This window comes from Balaenoptera borealis (genome assembly GCF_965194805.1).
Source record: "Balaenoptera borealis genome assembly, chromosome: 1".
NCBI lineage: Eukaryota > Metazoa > Chordata > Mammalia > Artiodactyla > Balaenopteridae > Balaenoptera > Balaenoptera borealis.
This window is the reverse complement of record NC_138860.1, coordinates 128507795-128524434: the sequence shown is the minus strand read 5'-3', so window position 1 is coordinate 128524434 and position 16640 is coordinate 128507795. Positions and strand designations below refer to the sequence as shown.

General features: G+C 36.3%; 1 protein-coding gene across 2 annotated transcripts in view; it reads left to right on the top strand.

Annotated features, from left to right (window-relative positions):
• The window catches only part of MSH4 (mutS homolog 4), a 93337-nt gene that overhangs the window by 57775 nt on the left and 18922 nt on the right, over positions 1 to 16640 (top strand). The window contains exons 12-17 of one of the 2 annotated variants that reach the window (XM_082355072.1): positions 458 to 594; positions 1601 to 1704; positions 2950 to 3074; positions 4318 to 4518; positions 14814 to 14932; positions 16218 to 16346. In XM_082355072.1, coding sequence (XP_082211198.1) covers positions 458 to 594; positions 1601 to 1704; positions 2950 to 3074; positions 4318 to 4518; positions 14814 to 14932; positions 16218 to 16346 — 815 coding nt within the window. The remainder of the gene's footprint in view (positions 1 to 457; positions 595 to 1600; positions 1705 to 2949; positions 3075 to 4317; positions 4519 to 14813; positions 14933 to 16217; positions 16347 to 16640) is intronic. The other variant, XM_082355071.1, reaches the window with a different exon arrangement.

The window sequence follows — 16640 nt, the reverse complement described above, 5'->3', positions numbered from 1 at the left end:
TGCCTTCAAAGTTGAAAAAAATTAAAAATAATACAAATGAATCTATATACAAAACGGGAACAGACTCACTGACATAGGAAACAAACTCATGGTTACCACAGGGGAGAGGGAGGGAGGGACAAATTAGGAGTATGGAATTAACAGATACAAACTACTATACATAAAATAGATAAGTGATAAGGATTTACTATATAACACAGGGAATTATATTCAATATCTTGTAATAACCTATAATGGAATATAATGTGCAAAAAAATCCCACTGGATCACTATGTTGCACACATGAAACAAATGCAATGTTGTAAAACAACTATACTTCAAAAAAAAAAAAGGTAACAAGACCTTCCCACTTACATATAAAATAACAAGAAAAAGTTATATGATTTTTTTAAACACGAAGAGTAATTTTTCTCACTAAAATTTCTTTGTTTTTGTTTTTCTTGTTTCTGGTCACTAGGAATGATATCGCAGCTTGCAGAAAAATATAGTCTTCCTTTAAGGACAAGTTTTAGCTCCGTTCGAGGATTTTTCATTCAGATGACTACAGATTGTACAACCCTACCCAATGATCAGCTTCCTTCAGAGTTTATTAAGGTTCATTCTAGAGTTTTGGTTAGGAAATTATTGTTTCTGATTTTACAGAATTGCATTTACATATTTTCAGGCACTTCTTGAGTATTACATGACGAATTTCTGAATGTTTTGTGTATTGCTTCTCTTACTCCTACCCACCCACCTAATAGCTTTACTAATCGAAAAGCGAATGAGAAGATTTTTTTTTAGAGAAATACCAAACACAGTGTTTCCCACAGTTCTGGGAGCTTGGTATGGGTAAAAAAAGGAAAATGAAGAAAGAAAGTCCAAAAGGAAGTTTTGATCAAAGAAGTTTGGAAAGTACTGTACTATCTCTTCTCAATGCACATCTGCCTATTAAAGGTTTAATAAAAGTCCTAAAGTAGAGAAATTTGCTTGATTTTTTAAAATCCAGTATTGCCAAACCTTTGGGCCAGGGTGATATTTTTTTCTATATACATGTTAACTCCTCCACAATATACCAGTTTGGGAAAGTCTAACCCACTCTAATCTTTGTTTTCTCTGCCCCCAGGGAGTACCTTTTGACAAAAACAAACCATTCAACTTTCGGGTCTTTAAAATACGTATTGTATTACCAAGTAATGAGGGATGGATGAAGTAAAGAATGGGCTGAGAGTTAGTAATGGGTTAGAGATTGAGTGAGGTTTGGATATGGGTCAAGGGCTAAGACAGGGAGGGATCAGAGAGGGAGTGAGGATTACTATCTACCATGCATATTATTACTTGGTAATAAGATGTAGTGTTTTAACATTTCTACATGGCTCCTTTAAGACCTGTAAAAATAGTCATGTCAGATGGACCAGGTTAAAAAATTCTGCTTTAACTTTAGAAGTGATTTTCCTTTTCTCTTTCACAAACATTATTTGGGACTTTTTTTGTGAGATTATTACCTGAAAAATTAAAGTGATTAACCTAAGTACCTATACTTATATTGTTTTAAATCTGTATGTTTTATTTCATAAGAGTATATATGTATCTTGACCTTTGTTTTTTAATCTCCTAGCAGATTTCTAAAGTGAAAAATTCTTACAGCTTTACATCAGCAGATTTAATTAAAATGAATGAAAGATGCCAGGAGTCTTTGAGAGAAATCTATCACATGACTTACATGTAAGAGCACTTGAAATTTTTGAATACTGAATTAAATTGGTTTAATTTGAGGTACTATAAGTTTCATTAATTGACTTTTTGTCTGGTTGTGGAAAATTGTAGTTACAAATGTTAGCAAGGAAAGACCATTTTCTGGAAAACCATTTAAAACTTTAAAGTCTGTCATTGTGACTGGGATCACTGAGCCTCACAGAACATTCAGGGCAAATCTTAATTACAAAACCAAACGAAACCAGACCAAACAAACGCATTATACTGTGTTATAGAAAAAGTTTGATACCCAACCAAATTTCTACATTTCAGCAGTACTTCATTCATTCTTTTTATAAAGTTTTAAGAAATGTCATAATGACATGAGCTTGAAATACCTGTAGTACCACTGATACTTTTGTAGTATATATTCCACCATGATGTAGAACTTGGCACATCTGGGCTTATCTTGGGCCCAGATAAGTTTCATTAGGTTTATTCTTTTTCTTTAGTATGTAAGCCCTCAAATTTTCATGCCTTAGTACTGACATAACAATATCACAATAATGCCAGTCTTTTGCTGTTCATGAAACGGTAGCAATGTGTCTAGAAATAAGAACTAGGATGTTGGTAAGCTGAGATGATAAAGATAAATGTTGGGCTTTCAAAACAATTTCAGAGCATAAACCAAAAAGATTATAAGATATAGTAAGCTGGGGAACATATTTCTCCATGTAAGGGAAAAACTTTTATATTATGTCACAATATGATAACTGCCACATAAAAGCTTAAATAATTATGTTGTTAGGATGTGTGTGTGTGTGTGTGTGTGTGAGAAGAGAGAGAGAGGGCGAGAGAGAATGGGTGAGAGAAAATACATAATAGCTTTTGTGTTGAATTTAACATTGCAAGAACAAAATTATTAGCAGATGGGATCTGTTGAAGTATAGTGAGGGCTTGCTTTGACCTATATAAAGTATTTCTATTAATAAAAATTTATTTTATTAATATTTAATAAAAGCAGTTATTTTAAAAACTTGGTGTTAACACACTAGAAGATGGATTCTTTGCTACTCAGTAACTGTGACCTTGAGTATAAGCTTCAATTTCCTCATCTCTAAAATGAGGCAATAGAACAATAGACTTTACCTGTAGTGTACAACTCAAATGTGAATGTTATTTTACCTCAGACAATGAATTTAATATTGTTTTACAATTGCATTGTATGTCCCTCTGTAAAAGGCACTACTTGTCTTACCAAACATGTGTTTTCAGGATAGTGTGCAAACTGCTTAGTGAGATTTATGAACATATTCATTGCTTACATAAACTGTCTGACACTGTGTCAATGCTGGATATGCTACTGTCATTTGCTCATGCCTGCACTCTTTCTGACTATGGTAAGTTATTTTCTTTGGGATAAATATGTTGCGTACTGAAATTTGTATTCCATTCAAGCAATTTTATATAACAATTATGAATGGTTTACATTTTTTTTTTTTGTTACCTGAAATACAGTGTCTTGCTTATGGTCCTAGACTAAGACTCAAGATAGAGAAAGTGAAAATATCCTTAAATTTTCGTTTAAAAGTCAGAAAAGTATTTACTGAGAAATTGAGAAATCAGAAAGAAAAAAAAAAACTGCAAGAAACTTTAAAGTTTCCCCAAATAAGAAAGACTGTATGATGGGAAAAGGTATTTTACAAAGATTTTTTTTTCATCTTTGATATTTCTGTATTTCTTATGGAAATGTTAAATTTTTCAATTGGTATTATATAGGCCAAAACTTTTCAATCTTTTATGTCTCTTTTGGGGTTAAAACCTTACATTAGAGATCAGCTATTTTAATAGTTTCCTTAACTATTAAGACATTTGATGTTGCTCCATTTTGAGAGGGACCATTCTGAAACTCAAATCTTATAAATAGTGAATTTTTGATGTTAAAAATGATTTAAAAATAGTAAAAAATTGTTTTCTAATCAGCCTCACTTTTATAATGAATGCTTTCAAGTTTATCCATGTGTTTCATCTAGAAGCATGTTGCATTTTAATTTTTACTTGTCCTCCCACCCTCCACCTCAGAAATTATCTATACAGACCTGATCATTGTTTCTTGCTATAAATTAACAAAATCTTTTGTGTCTGTTTTCTCTACCCTCTGAGATTTCTTTTTAGACAAAATTTCTATAACTTTGGACATAGAATTATGTTTTTATTTGACATACTTAGCTTTCCAAATGAGGTCTGAAAATAGAGTAAAACCAAATTTGAAATAATGCTTAAGGCAAGGATTAAGTAAATGTGCAATTTTAGAGCACTTGTAAATTAATTGTTATTTTAAAAGTGTTATCAGAGGCTGGTTGATTCGTTTTAATTATGCAAATCTGAAAAAGTTATGAACTCTTTTGGAGCCCAGCACAATGACAGGGAGCTAAGTCTTAGATTTTTCTGGAAATGAATAAAAGTTGTGATGTGATTAGACTGTGTCAATTATAATTTAGAAGAATTAGAGATAAAATAATATCTTAATGATATTGTTCCAAATTGAGCCAGGTAAAATCACTAAAATATAAACAGTATGTACATACCACAGAATCTTTAAGTATAAATATATTAATCTTTCAAAAACATTTTTCTCTTTAGTTCGGCCAGAGTTTACTGATACTTTAGCAATCAAACATGGATGGCACCCCATTCTTGAAAAAATATCTGTGGAAAAACCTGTTGCCAACAATACCTATATTACAGAAGGGAGTAATTTTTTTATCATAACTGGACCAAATATGAGTGGGAAATCCACATATTTGAAACAGATTGCTCTTTGTCAGATTATGGCCCAGATTGGTAAGTTGTGGATTTACTTTATAGTTACCAATTCTGCTCCCCATTTAAAGCATTTCTTGCCCAGTGTTTTATTTTTATTTTTTTTAACATCTTTATTGGAGTATAATTGCTTTACAATGTTGTGTTAGTTTCTGCTGTATAACAAAGTGAATCAGCTATATGCACACGTATATCTCCATATCCACTCCCTCTTGCATCTCCCTCGCACCCTCCCAATCCCCCCTTCTGGGTGGTCACAAAGCACCAAGCTGATCTCCCTGTGCTATGCAGCTGCTTCCCACTAGCAATCTATTTTACATTTGTTAGTGTGTATATGTCAGTGCTACTCTCTCACTTTGTCCCAGCTTACCCTTCCCCCTCCCCGTGTCCTCAAGTCCATTCTCTACGTCTGCATCTTTATTCCTGTCCTGCCCCCAGGTTCATCATAACCATTTTTTTTTCTTTAGATTCCATATATGTGTGTTAGCATACGGTATTTGTTTTTCTCTTTCTGAATTACTTCACTCTGCATGACAGACTCTAGGTCCATCCACCTCACTACAAATAACTCAATTTTGTTTCTTTTTATGGCTGAGTAATATTCCATTGTATATATGTGCCACATCTTCTTTATCCATTCATCTGTGGATGGACACTTAGGTTGCTTCCATGTCCTGGCTATTGTAAATAGAGCTGCAATGAACATTGTGGTACATGACTCTTTTTGAATTATGGTTTTCTCAGGGTATGTGCCCAGTAGTGGGATTGCTGGGTCATTTGGTAGTTCTATTTTAAGTTTTTTAAGGAAGCTCCTTACTGTTCTCCATAGTGGCTGTATCAATTTACATGCCCACCAACAGTGTAGGAGGGTTCCCTTTTCTCCACACCCTCTCCAGCATTTATTGTTTGTACATTTTTTGATGATGGCCATTCTGACCGGTGTGAGGTAATACCTCACTGTAGTTTTGATTTGCATTTCTCTAATGATTAGTGATGTTGAGCATCCTTTCATGTGTTTGTTGGCAATCTGTATATCTTCTTTGGAGAAATGTCTGTTTAGGTCTTCTGCCCATTTTGGATTGGGTTGTTCATTTTTTTGATATTGAGCTGCATGAGCTGCTTGTATATTCTGGAAATTAATCCTTTGTCAGTTGCTTCGTTTGCAAATATTTAATCCATTTGAAGTTTATTTTTGTGTATGGTGTTAAGGAGTGTTCTAATTTCATTCTTTTACATGTAGCTGTCCACTTTTCCCAGGTCTACTTATTGAAGAGGCTGTCTTTTCTACATTGTATATTCTTGCCTCCTTTGTCAAAGATAAGGTGACTATATGTGCGTGGGTTTATCTCTGGGCTTTCTGTCCTGTTCCATTGATCTATATTTCTGTTTTTGTGCCAGTACCATACTGTCTTGATTACTATAGCTTTGTAGTATAGTCTGAAGTCAGGGAGCCTGATTCCTCCAGTTCCGTTTTTCTTTCTCAAGATTGCTTTGGCTATTCGAGGTCTTTTGTGTTTCCATACAAATTGTCAAATTTTTTGTTCTAGTTCTATGAAAAATACCATTGGTAATTTAATGGGGATTACATTGAATCTGTAGCTGCTTTGGGTAATATAGTCACTTTCACAATATTGATTCTTCCAATCCAAGAACATGGTATATCTTTCCATCTGTTTGTATCATCTTTGATTTCTTTCATCAGTGTCTTATAGTTTTCTGCATACAGGTCTTTTGCCTCCTTAGGTATGTTTATTCCTAGGTATTTTATGTTTTTGTTGCAATGGTAAATGGGAGTGTTTCCTTGATTTCTCTTTCTGATTTTTTGTTGTTAGTGTATAGGAATGCAAGAGATTTCTGTGCATTAATTTTGTATCCTGCTAGTTTCCCAAATTCATTGATTAGCTCTAGTAGTTTTCTTGTGGCATCTTTAGGATTTTCTATGTATAGTATCATGTCATCTGTAAACAGTGACAGTTTTACTTCTTCTTTTCCTACTTGGATTCATTTCATTTTTTTTTCTTCTCTGACTGCCATGGCTAAAACTTCCAAAACTATGTTGAATAATAGTGGTGAGAGTGGGCAACCTTGTCTTGTTCCTGATCTTAGAGGAAATGCTTTCAGTTTTTCACCATTGAGAATGATGTTGGCTGTAGGTTTGTCATATGGCTTTTATTATGTTGAGGTAGGTTCCCTCTATGCCCACTTTCTGGAGAGTTTTTATCGTAAATGGGTGCTGAATGTTGTCAAAAGCTTTTCCTGCATCTATTGAGATTATCATATGGTTTTTATACTTCAGTTTCTTAATATGGTGTATCACATTGATTGATTTGCATATATTGAAGAATCCTTGCATTCCTGGGATAAACCCCACTTGATCATGGTGTATGATCCTTTTAATGTGCTGTTGGATTCTGTTTGCTAGTATTTTGTTGAGGATTTTTGCATCTGTGTTCCTCAGTGATATTGGCCTGTAGTTTTCTCTCTTTGTGACATCTTCATCAGGGTGATGGTGGCCTCATAGAATGAGTTTAGGAGTGTTCCTCCCTCTGCTATATTTTGGGAGAGTTTGAGAAGGATAGGTGTTAGCTCTTCTCTAAATGTTTGATAGAATTCTCCTGTGAAGCCATCTGGTCCTGGGCTTTTGTTTGTTGGAAGATTTTTAATCACAGTTTCAATTTCAGTGCTTGTGATTGGTCTGTTCATGTTTTCTATTTCTTCCTGGTTCAGTCTTGAAAGGTTGTACTTTTGTAAGAATTTGTCCATTTCTTCCAGGTTGTCCCATTTATTAACATATAGTTGCTTGTAGTAGTCTCTCATGATCCTTTGTATTTCTGCAGTTTCAGTTGTTACTTCTCCTTTTTCATTTCTAATTCTGTTTATTTGCCTTCTCCCTTTTTTTCCTGATGAGTCTGGCTAATGCTTTATCAATTTTTGTTATCCTCTCAAAGAACCAGCTTTTAGTTTTATTGATCTTTGCTATTGTTTCCTTCATTTCTTTTTCATTTATTTCTGATCTGATCTTTATGATTTCTTTCCTTCTGCTAACTTTGGGGGTTTTTTGTTCTTCTTTCTCTAATTGCTTTAGGTGTAAGCTTAACTTGTTTATTTGAGATTTTTCTTGTTTCTTGAGGTAGGATTGTATTGCTGTAAACTTCCCTCTTAGAACCACTTTTGCTGCATCCCATAGGTTTTGGGTCGTTGTGTTTTCATTGTCATTTGTTTCCAGGTATTTTTTGATTTCCTCTTTGATTTCTTCAGTGATCTCTTGGTTGTTTAGTAGCGTATTGCTTAGCCTCCATGTGTTTGTATTTTTTTAAATTTTTTCCCCATAATTGGTATCTAGTCTCATAGTGTTGTGGTCAGAAAAGATGCTTGATATGATTTCAATTTTCTTAAATTTACCAAGGCTGATTTGTGACCCAAGATATGGTCTATCCTGGAGAATGTTCCATGAGCACTTGAGAAGAAAGTGTATTCTATTGATTTCGGATGGAATGTCCTATAAATATCAGTTAAGTCCATCTTGTTTAATGTGTCATTTAAAGCTTGTGTTTCCTTATTTATTTTCTGTTTGGATGATCTGTTGATTGGTGTAAGTGGGGTGTTAAAGTCACCTACTATTATTGTGTTACTGTTGATTTCCCCTTTTATAGCTGTTAGCATTTGCCTTATGTATTGAGGTGCTCCTATGTTGGGTGGGTTAATATCTACAGTTGTTATATATCCTTCTTGGATTGATCCCTTGATCGTTATGTAGTGTCTTTCTTTGTCTCTTGTAATAGTCTTTATTTTAAAGTCTATTTTTCTGATATGAGAATTGCTACTCCAGCTTTCTTTTGTTTTCCATTTGCATGGAATATCTTTTTCCCATCCCCTCACTTTCAGTCTGTATGTGTCCCTAGATCTGAAGTGGGTCTCTTGTAGAGAACATATATACAGGTCTTGTTTTTGTATCCATTCAGCCAATCTGTATCTTTTGGTTGGAGCATTTAATCCATTTACATTTAAGGTAATTATTGATATGTATGTTCCTATTACCATTTTCTTAATTGTTTTGGCTTTGTTTTTGTAGGTCTTTTCCTTCTCTTGTGTTTCCTGCCAAGAGAAGTTCCTTTAGCATTTGTTGTAAAGCTGGTTTGGTGGTGCTGAATTCTCTTATCTTTTGCTTGTCTATAGAGGTTTTTTTTTTAAAGATTTTTTTTTTTTTTTGGCTGTGTTGGATCTTCATTGCTGCACGCAGGCTTTCTCTAGTTATAGTGAGCGGGGGCTACTCTTCATTGTGGTGCGTGGCTTCTTATTGTGGCGGCTTCTCCTGTTCTGAAGCACAAGCTCTAGGCACGTGGGCTTCAGTAGTTGTGGCACGTGGGTTCAGTGGTTGTGGCTCATGGGCTCTAGAGTTCAGGCTCAGTAGTTGTAGCACACTGGCTTAGTTGATCCACGACATGTGGGATCTTCCCAGACCAGGGCTCAAACCCATGTCCCCTGCATTGGCAGGCGGATTCTTAGCCACTGCACCACCAAGGAAATCCCTTGTCTGTAAAGGTTTTAATTTCTCCTTTGAATCTGAATGAGATCCTTGCTGGGTAGAGAAATCTTGGTTGTAGGTTTTTCCCTTTCATCACTTTAAATACATCCTGCCATTCCCTTCTGGCTTGCAGAGTTTCTGCTGAAAGATCAGCTGTTAACCTGATGGGGAATCCCTTGTATATTATTTGTTGCTTTTCCCTTGCTGCTTTTAATATTTTTTTCTTTATATTTAATTTTTGATAGTTTGATTAATATGTGTCTTGGCGTGTTTCTCTTTGGGTTTATCCTGTATGGGACTCTCTGCACTTCCTGGACTTGATTGACTATTTCCTTTCCCATGTTAAGGAAATTGTCGACTGTAATCTCTTCAGATATTTTCTCAGACCCTTTCTTTTTGTCTTCTTCTTCTGGGACCCCTGTAATTTGAATGTTCCCATGTTTAATGTTGTCCCAGAGGCCTCTGAGCCTGTCCTGAATTCTTCTCATTCTTTTTCTTTATTCTGCTCCCTGGCAATTATTTCCACCGTTTTATCTTCTAGCTCACCTATCTGTACTTCTGCCTCAGTTATTCTGCTATTGATTCCTTCTAGAGTGTTTTTAATTTCAGTTATTGTGTTTTTCGTCACTGTTTGTTTGCTCTTTAGTTCTTCCAGATCCTTTTTAAATGTTCTTGTATTTTCTCCATTCTGTTTCCGAGAGTTTGGATCATCTTTACCATCATTACTCTGGATTCTTTTTCAGGTAGTTTGCGTATTTCGGCTTCATTTATTTGGTCTTGTAGGTTTTTACTTTGCTCCTTCGTCTGTAACACACTTTTTTGTCATTTCATTATTTTTTTTTTTGATGGGTTGTGCTGTATTCCTGTCTTACTGGTTTTTTGGCCTGAGGCATCCAGCACTGGATTTTGCAGGCAGTTGGATAGAGCTGGGTCTTGGTGCTGAGATGAGAACCTACAGGAGGCCTCACTCCAATTGATATTCCCTGGGGTCTGAGGTTCTCTGTTAGTCCAGTGATTTGGACTTGGAGCTCCCACCACAGGAGCTCGGGCCTGACCTCCAGCCTGGGAACCAAGATTCCGCAAGCTGCATGGCGCAGAAAAACAAAAAAAAAAGGAGCAGTACAATATCAAAGAATAATAAACAAAATAAAGTTAGAAAGATAAAAAATATATTAGGAAAAATAAAAATATAATTGAAACAACTGCAACAAAGTAAAATAAAACGACAGCAGAAAAAAAAAAAAAAAACGGAGGGCCGCGGTGGGGAACAAGCCAAAAGGAAAGAACAATAACAAAGTATAAAGAATAAAAGAAAATTAGAAAAATAAAATATTTATTAGGAAAAATAAAAATATAAATGAATCAACAACAATGAATCAACAAGGTAAAACAGAACCCCAGTCTAAAAGAGGGGAAAAAAAAAAAGTCTTGGCTTTGTGGGTGGAGTTTGGGGGGGTAGATCTTAGGAAGGGGCGGGGTTTAGGGCAGGGCAGCACCTAGGCGGGTGGGAGGGTGATGTTTGAGCATGGGCCGGGGCCTAGGCTCAGGACGCATGCAGCCAGAAAAGGCCTTGGCGGTGGGGCCTAGGTAGGGTGACATTCAAGCGTGAGGCGGAGCCTCTGCTTAGGACCTGTGCAGAAGGGGAGAGGCAGCAGGTGGAAGGGAAGGCCTCTGGAGTGTGGGGTTCCTTTGGAGGTAGGACCTTGAGTGAGGGTGTGTGGGTGGGGTTTAGGCCCAGTGCATTGGAGGGGGTCTCCGAGTGTAGAGGTAGGGCCCTGGGTGGGAGTGTAGGGGCGGGGCTTGGGCTCTGCACATCAGGAGGGAGCCTCCGAGGGCAGAGGATTAGGCCTGGGAGCCCAACAGGCTCCCCGGTGCCTAAGTGGACAGGGAAAGCACTGGCCACTTTCCCTTCCTCCACTGCATGCCCCCCCCACCATCTCCCCCAGAGTTTCCCCTGTCCCTGCTGGACCCCTAACCGTGGGTGGGTCCCACTGGGTGTAGGAATTCCTCTCCTCCCCCAGCCACCCCTCAGGGGTGCCAGTCTTGGAGGTCCGGCCTTTACTTTTGCTCCCCCTTCCCTCCCTCCCACTCCCTCAGGACCCGCCAGGCTGGAGGGGGCCTAGGTGGGCAGAGGATCAGGCCTTGGATCTCAGCAGGTTCCTGGGGGCCCAAGTGGGCAGGGGAAACCTGGCCACGCTCCCTTTTGATCCTCTGCCCTCCCAGTGGTCCCCCAATTTCCCGCTTCAGGTGTGGGATCCCTTCCCCTCCCCCAGCCGCCCCTCAGGGGCGCCAGTCCCATCCCACCTCCACTTCTCCTCCCCCTTCACTCCCTACACGCCCCACGTCCTACCTGGTCGCTGGGGGTTCCTCCCATCCCGTTAGGTGTCCGTGGTCCCCCACTGGTGCCTGGTAGGTGCCCTAGTTGTGCGGAGACACGAATTCTGCATCCTCCTAGTCCACCATCTTGACTCCGCCTGTGCCCAGTATTTTAGATCTAGGTGCTTGATTAACCCAAGAATAGTTTGGAGTAGATTTTCTTACCTAAAAGTATAATAGTGTCTAATATATATATATATATATATATATATATACCGTAAGTTTTACTATTTGGTATTTATTAAGCTCCATCTAATTTGGATTACATTGTACTGAAAATTTTGTGGGATATAACAAAAGAAAAATTTCCTTACAATAGCTATTAATGTTGTATCAACTACTGCTAAACTGAATCATATAATTATCTGAGATTCAAAAAGTTTGTTGGGAGGAAAAGTGAAATAAGTAGAATAAACTGCTGCTTCTAATAACCCATGTAAGATTTTCCCAAAATTATAACATTAGGCACAGAAACATTTCCCTTACTTAATTTAAGGGGTACCAATAACTTGGCCACAGCAACTGATATATTACACACATGTGTGTATACACACACATGTAAATGGCTGTCACTGGCCCAACATTGTTACATATTTCTTGTCATAGAGGCATACTCACCGCTTATCTCTGAAAACTGGGTTCCTTGAGGACTATATGAATCAGAGATGAGATGATTGGTCCTAATGAAGTGGTTCTCAACCGGGGATGATTTTGGTTCCCCTCACCCCCTGGAATTTGGCAATGTCTGGAGACATTTTTAATTGTAACAACTGAGGGGAGTATAAAATCCAGAGATGCTGCTAAATATCCTGCAATTCACAGGACAGCCACCTTCTCCATTTCATCCACCCCACACCCCCACCCCAGTCCACACACATACACAAGAAAGATTTATCCAGCCCAAGATGTGGTTGAAAAACCTTGGTCTAGTGTAATGGATTGTAAGAGAAATACAGCAATAGCAATATTGATCATACAGTGCAAATTTACCCTTACTACTGGGAAAGAAAATTAGAGATGAACGAATGAATGAATAAAGAGTAAATATTTTATTGAGTTTATAGTTTAAAAGGCCATCTTAGATAACTTTCCTCCCCTTATAAGAATACTGATTCATATGTTACATGATAATCTTACTTCTGTTTGAATTGTTATAAGGAGTTCTGTCCTTTAAAAAAACAGGCTATCTAATTGTTGGATAGCTGTAATTTTTAAAACATTCATTATACTGAATTGAAATTTGACTTCCTATAACTTCTACTCATTAGTCCTAATTCTTATCTTCTGTGCATTTCAGAATCATCTAGTATCTCCTGAGAATAGCCTCTCAAATATTTGAAGAAAATTACTATTACTCTACTTCTCTTGTCACTGTCCATCTTCAGCCTCTGAAATACCTAAAAGTATATATAATATATGATCTGATCATAAAGGAAACACTAGGACTTGAAAGGCACCGAAGTTAAGAATATAGGCTTTGGAGCTAGACCTAGCTTGTCTAGTTACTGGCTGTATGATCTTAGGCAAATTATTTAACCTCCTTAGTTTTTCTATCTGTAAATAAAAATTATAATAGTACCTACGTCTAAGAACTGTTGTAAAGATTAAGCGAGATAATATATATAAGATGTTATGGACTTAAGGGGAGAGTATGAGAAAGAAGGAGACTTTCCAGATAGAGGTAAGAGAATGTTCCAAAGCACAGAAGCAAAAAACAGTATGATGTTCCCAAGGAACCACAAGGAATCCAGAGGCTTAGTGGTTCTTTTGCTTTGTAGAACAAAGAGTGGCTGTGAGAAATGGCAGGCTTAAAGCTGGAGAGATGGGCAGGAGTCAGATTGTGAAGGGCCTTAGGTACTTAATGGAGGAGATAGAACTTTATCCAGAAATCTATAGGGAGCTATTGAAATTTAAGCAGGAGAATGGCATAATTGGATTTGAGTTTTAGATAGCTCACTCTGGTTAATGTACGGTTAGAGGAGAGCCAGATTAGAAGCAAAATACCAGCCAGTAGGTTTCTTTGATATGATGATAAGTTGAGAGCCTTTTTGGTGGAGATAAGAGAGAAGGGAAAATATTAACATATACCATATACGCTATATTCTATACTTGGTACTTTCGTATTTATTTTCCCATTTAATCCTTTTGGCAGTCCTATGAGAAAGCTGTATTTAAGATATCTGCTTTCTGACGTGCGATCATTATAATTGCTACTGTTATTATTATTACTTTTATTTTTATTAGTATTATCCTGACTTTTGCTTTCTCTTCCTGTTAGTCCTTATTATTCAGAGGTAGATCCTATTCTTCACCTTTGCCTTTGTTTTTTTGTTTGTTTGTTTTAATATTTTTTAAATTATTTATTTATTTATTTATTTCTGGCTGTGTTGGGTCCTCGTTTCTGTGTGAGGGCTTTCTCTAGTTGTGGCAAGTGGGGGCCACTCTTCATCGCGGTGCGCGGGCCTCTCATTATCGCAGTTTCTCTTGTTGCGGAGCACAGGCTCCAGACGCGCAGGCTCAGTAATTGTGGCTCACGGGCCCAGTTGCTCCGCGGCATGTGGGATCTTCCCAGACCAGGGCTCGAACCCGCGTCCCCTGCATTGGCAGGCAGATTCTCAACCACTGCGCCACCAGGGAAGCCCTGCCTTTGTTTTAAATCCTGGACTAATCTGGCTTTGTTTCTTCGCTCCCATTATTTCACCATTTTGTCTGTACAGAGTTCTGTATACTTCATACTTTTCCCATTCAACTATTTGTATATTTTTATCTTCCTATGGTTTTAGAATGCCTTTTGTATAGAGTTAGGTACATTAATCAGATTGATTTGTTTTCAAAAGATGAATATTTTAGATTAGTTAGCCTGATAATTTCTCAGACAGAAACAGTCTTGTGGATGAAAATTTACCTTATTAAAAAAATTAAATGTTTTGCATTCATTCTAATTGTGGGTATTTCTGTACTCTTCTAATAACAGATATTTCCTAATATATCTTTCTATAATTTTATCAACTTGAGCTTCATAACCATTTCCTTCAGATTTTCATATTTTGAGTATTCTTTATCATCTAAATATATTATTTAAAATTTTTATCGAGTTTATAACAAATCTTTCTAATGTACTTGAATATATATTATCTATTTTCAACTTCCAAATAACTTTGTACAATAGGTAGGGTAAGTATTTCCATTTTTTATGTGAGGAAGATGAAGCTGGAAGAATTAAGTGCTGTCCAAGGTTGTACAGTAAATGACAGTGCTGGGGCCACATCTTCTAGTTCCATACCAAGTGATCTTTCCACCACATTAATTCTTAGACAGGCTAGTAAATAATCTGAGTTGGTGGAAAGTGCAAAATATTAGTAGTACTTACGTTTTATAAAAACATCGCAGTTTACTTTGACCTTATATTTTATAGGATCATATGTTCCAGCAGAATATGCTTCCTTTAGAATTGCTGAACAGATTTTTACAAGAATAAGTACTGATGATGATATTGAAACAAATTCATCAACATTTATGAAGGAAATGAAAGAGGTACCCAAGCTCAACTTTTCTTCTGTTAAAAGCATATTGAATTCTCCTATTACTGGTCGATTATAACATAAGAAAATATTCTTATACTAAAGCATGCAGATGTGTTTATACTCCTCTACAAGAGCCAGAGGGCAGTCAAAGACAGCTTCCTAATTTCTGTCTTATGTGGAAATGGAAGCAAATGTTTTAATGAAAAATACAGCTTTAAAGAAAAAGCTAGTATTATTGAATGATAAAAATGCACATTCATGTTTTTGTGTGGAATATATAAAAGACTTCAGAAAACAATGACCTATTCAGGAACATTTTGCATAGTATCTATTGTTCCTGATAGGCTTGATTTTAAAATAAAGGATCACTGTGTTAAAAGGCTTTTAAAAATCATCCTCTTCTGTGCTCTTGTAGAATTTTCACTTCCTCTAACAAAGTACGTATCATCACCTATTTTTGATCTGAGCAAATGTCAAGTAAGCTTGAAGGGCTAAAAGAATTCAGTATAGCTCTTGGGCTATCTTTAGTAGGTAGGAGTTATTGGATCACTATACAGATAACTTTTTTTCTTTAGATAGTGGGAGAATAAAGTTATTTGCCCACAATATATGACATTTATTTAATTATTTAGTATGTGTTGAATATCTATGGGAGAATATAGCAATAGACTAAGTGCTTGAGGTATATTTTTAAGTGGTCCTAGCTCTCAAGAAGCTTAGTCCTATGGAAAGGTAAAATGGCCATGAAGGTTACTATTGTGTCATGATATACATCTTTATTGGGCATGGGTTTAAGTTTCTTTAATTGGTAATCAATGGACTTGGATGCTTTTCCCTAAATTTTTCTTTTCATTTTTACTGGCTATAGAGATGTTAAAATAAATTTGAGAGATAGTTCCGAGCATTTTATGACAACAATTGATTAATCATTTGTAGAGAAGAAAATGACCATCTTTGTGCTTTATTTAAACATTTAATTCATTGGTTTATTTCACTGTATCTGAAACATCAATATTTTAGATAATGTTTATTTACCCTGTTGTCTCATACACATATGCATATGACTGTTTACGTACACTCCAAAAATGTATTCCGTTAATACATTTATTCTATTGGAATTACTAGTAATGAGATTTTTAGAAAGAAAAGCAATGTGTTAGTTTCTGCTCAGCAGGATTTCTCTGTAAAAATGTATTTCAAATGAACTAATAATGAGACTGGATTTTTCCTCATTTTTTCCTATAATAGTGACAGCTGTTTGGTCACAATGAATAATACTGAAATTATATTTTCAGATAGCATATATTCTACATAATGCTAATGACAAATCACTCATATTAATTGATGAACTTGGCAGAGGTACTAATACAGAAGAAGGTATTGGCATTTGTTACGCTGTTTGTGAATATCTGCTGAGCTTAAAGGTATTCTTCTCTATTTATTTTAAGTACATTAATTTTGGGCTCTTTTTAAAAATTTCTTTTATTGAATGAAAGATTTTTAAAATTGTACAGTACCTTACAATTTTCAAAAGTTTCACCCAGATAATTTCATATAATCCCATAATAACCCTTTTTTTTTTTTCCCCTACCCATATATTGCCTCTGCCTCCTTCCCTCTCCCCACTGGTAGCCACTAGTTTGGTCTCTATATCTGTGAGTCTGTTTCTTTTTGTTTTATTCACTTTGTGTTGTAGTTTTAGATTCTACATATAAGTG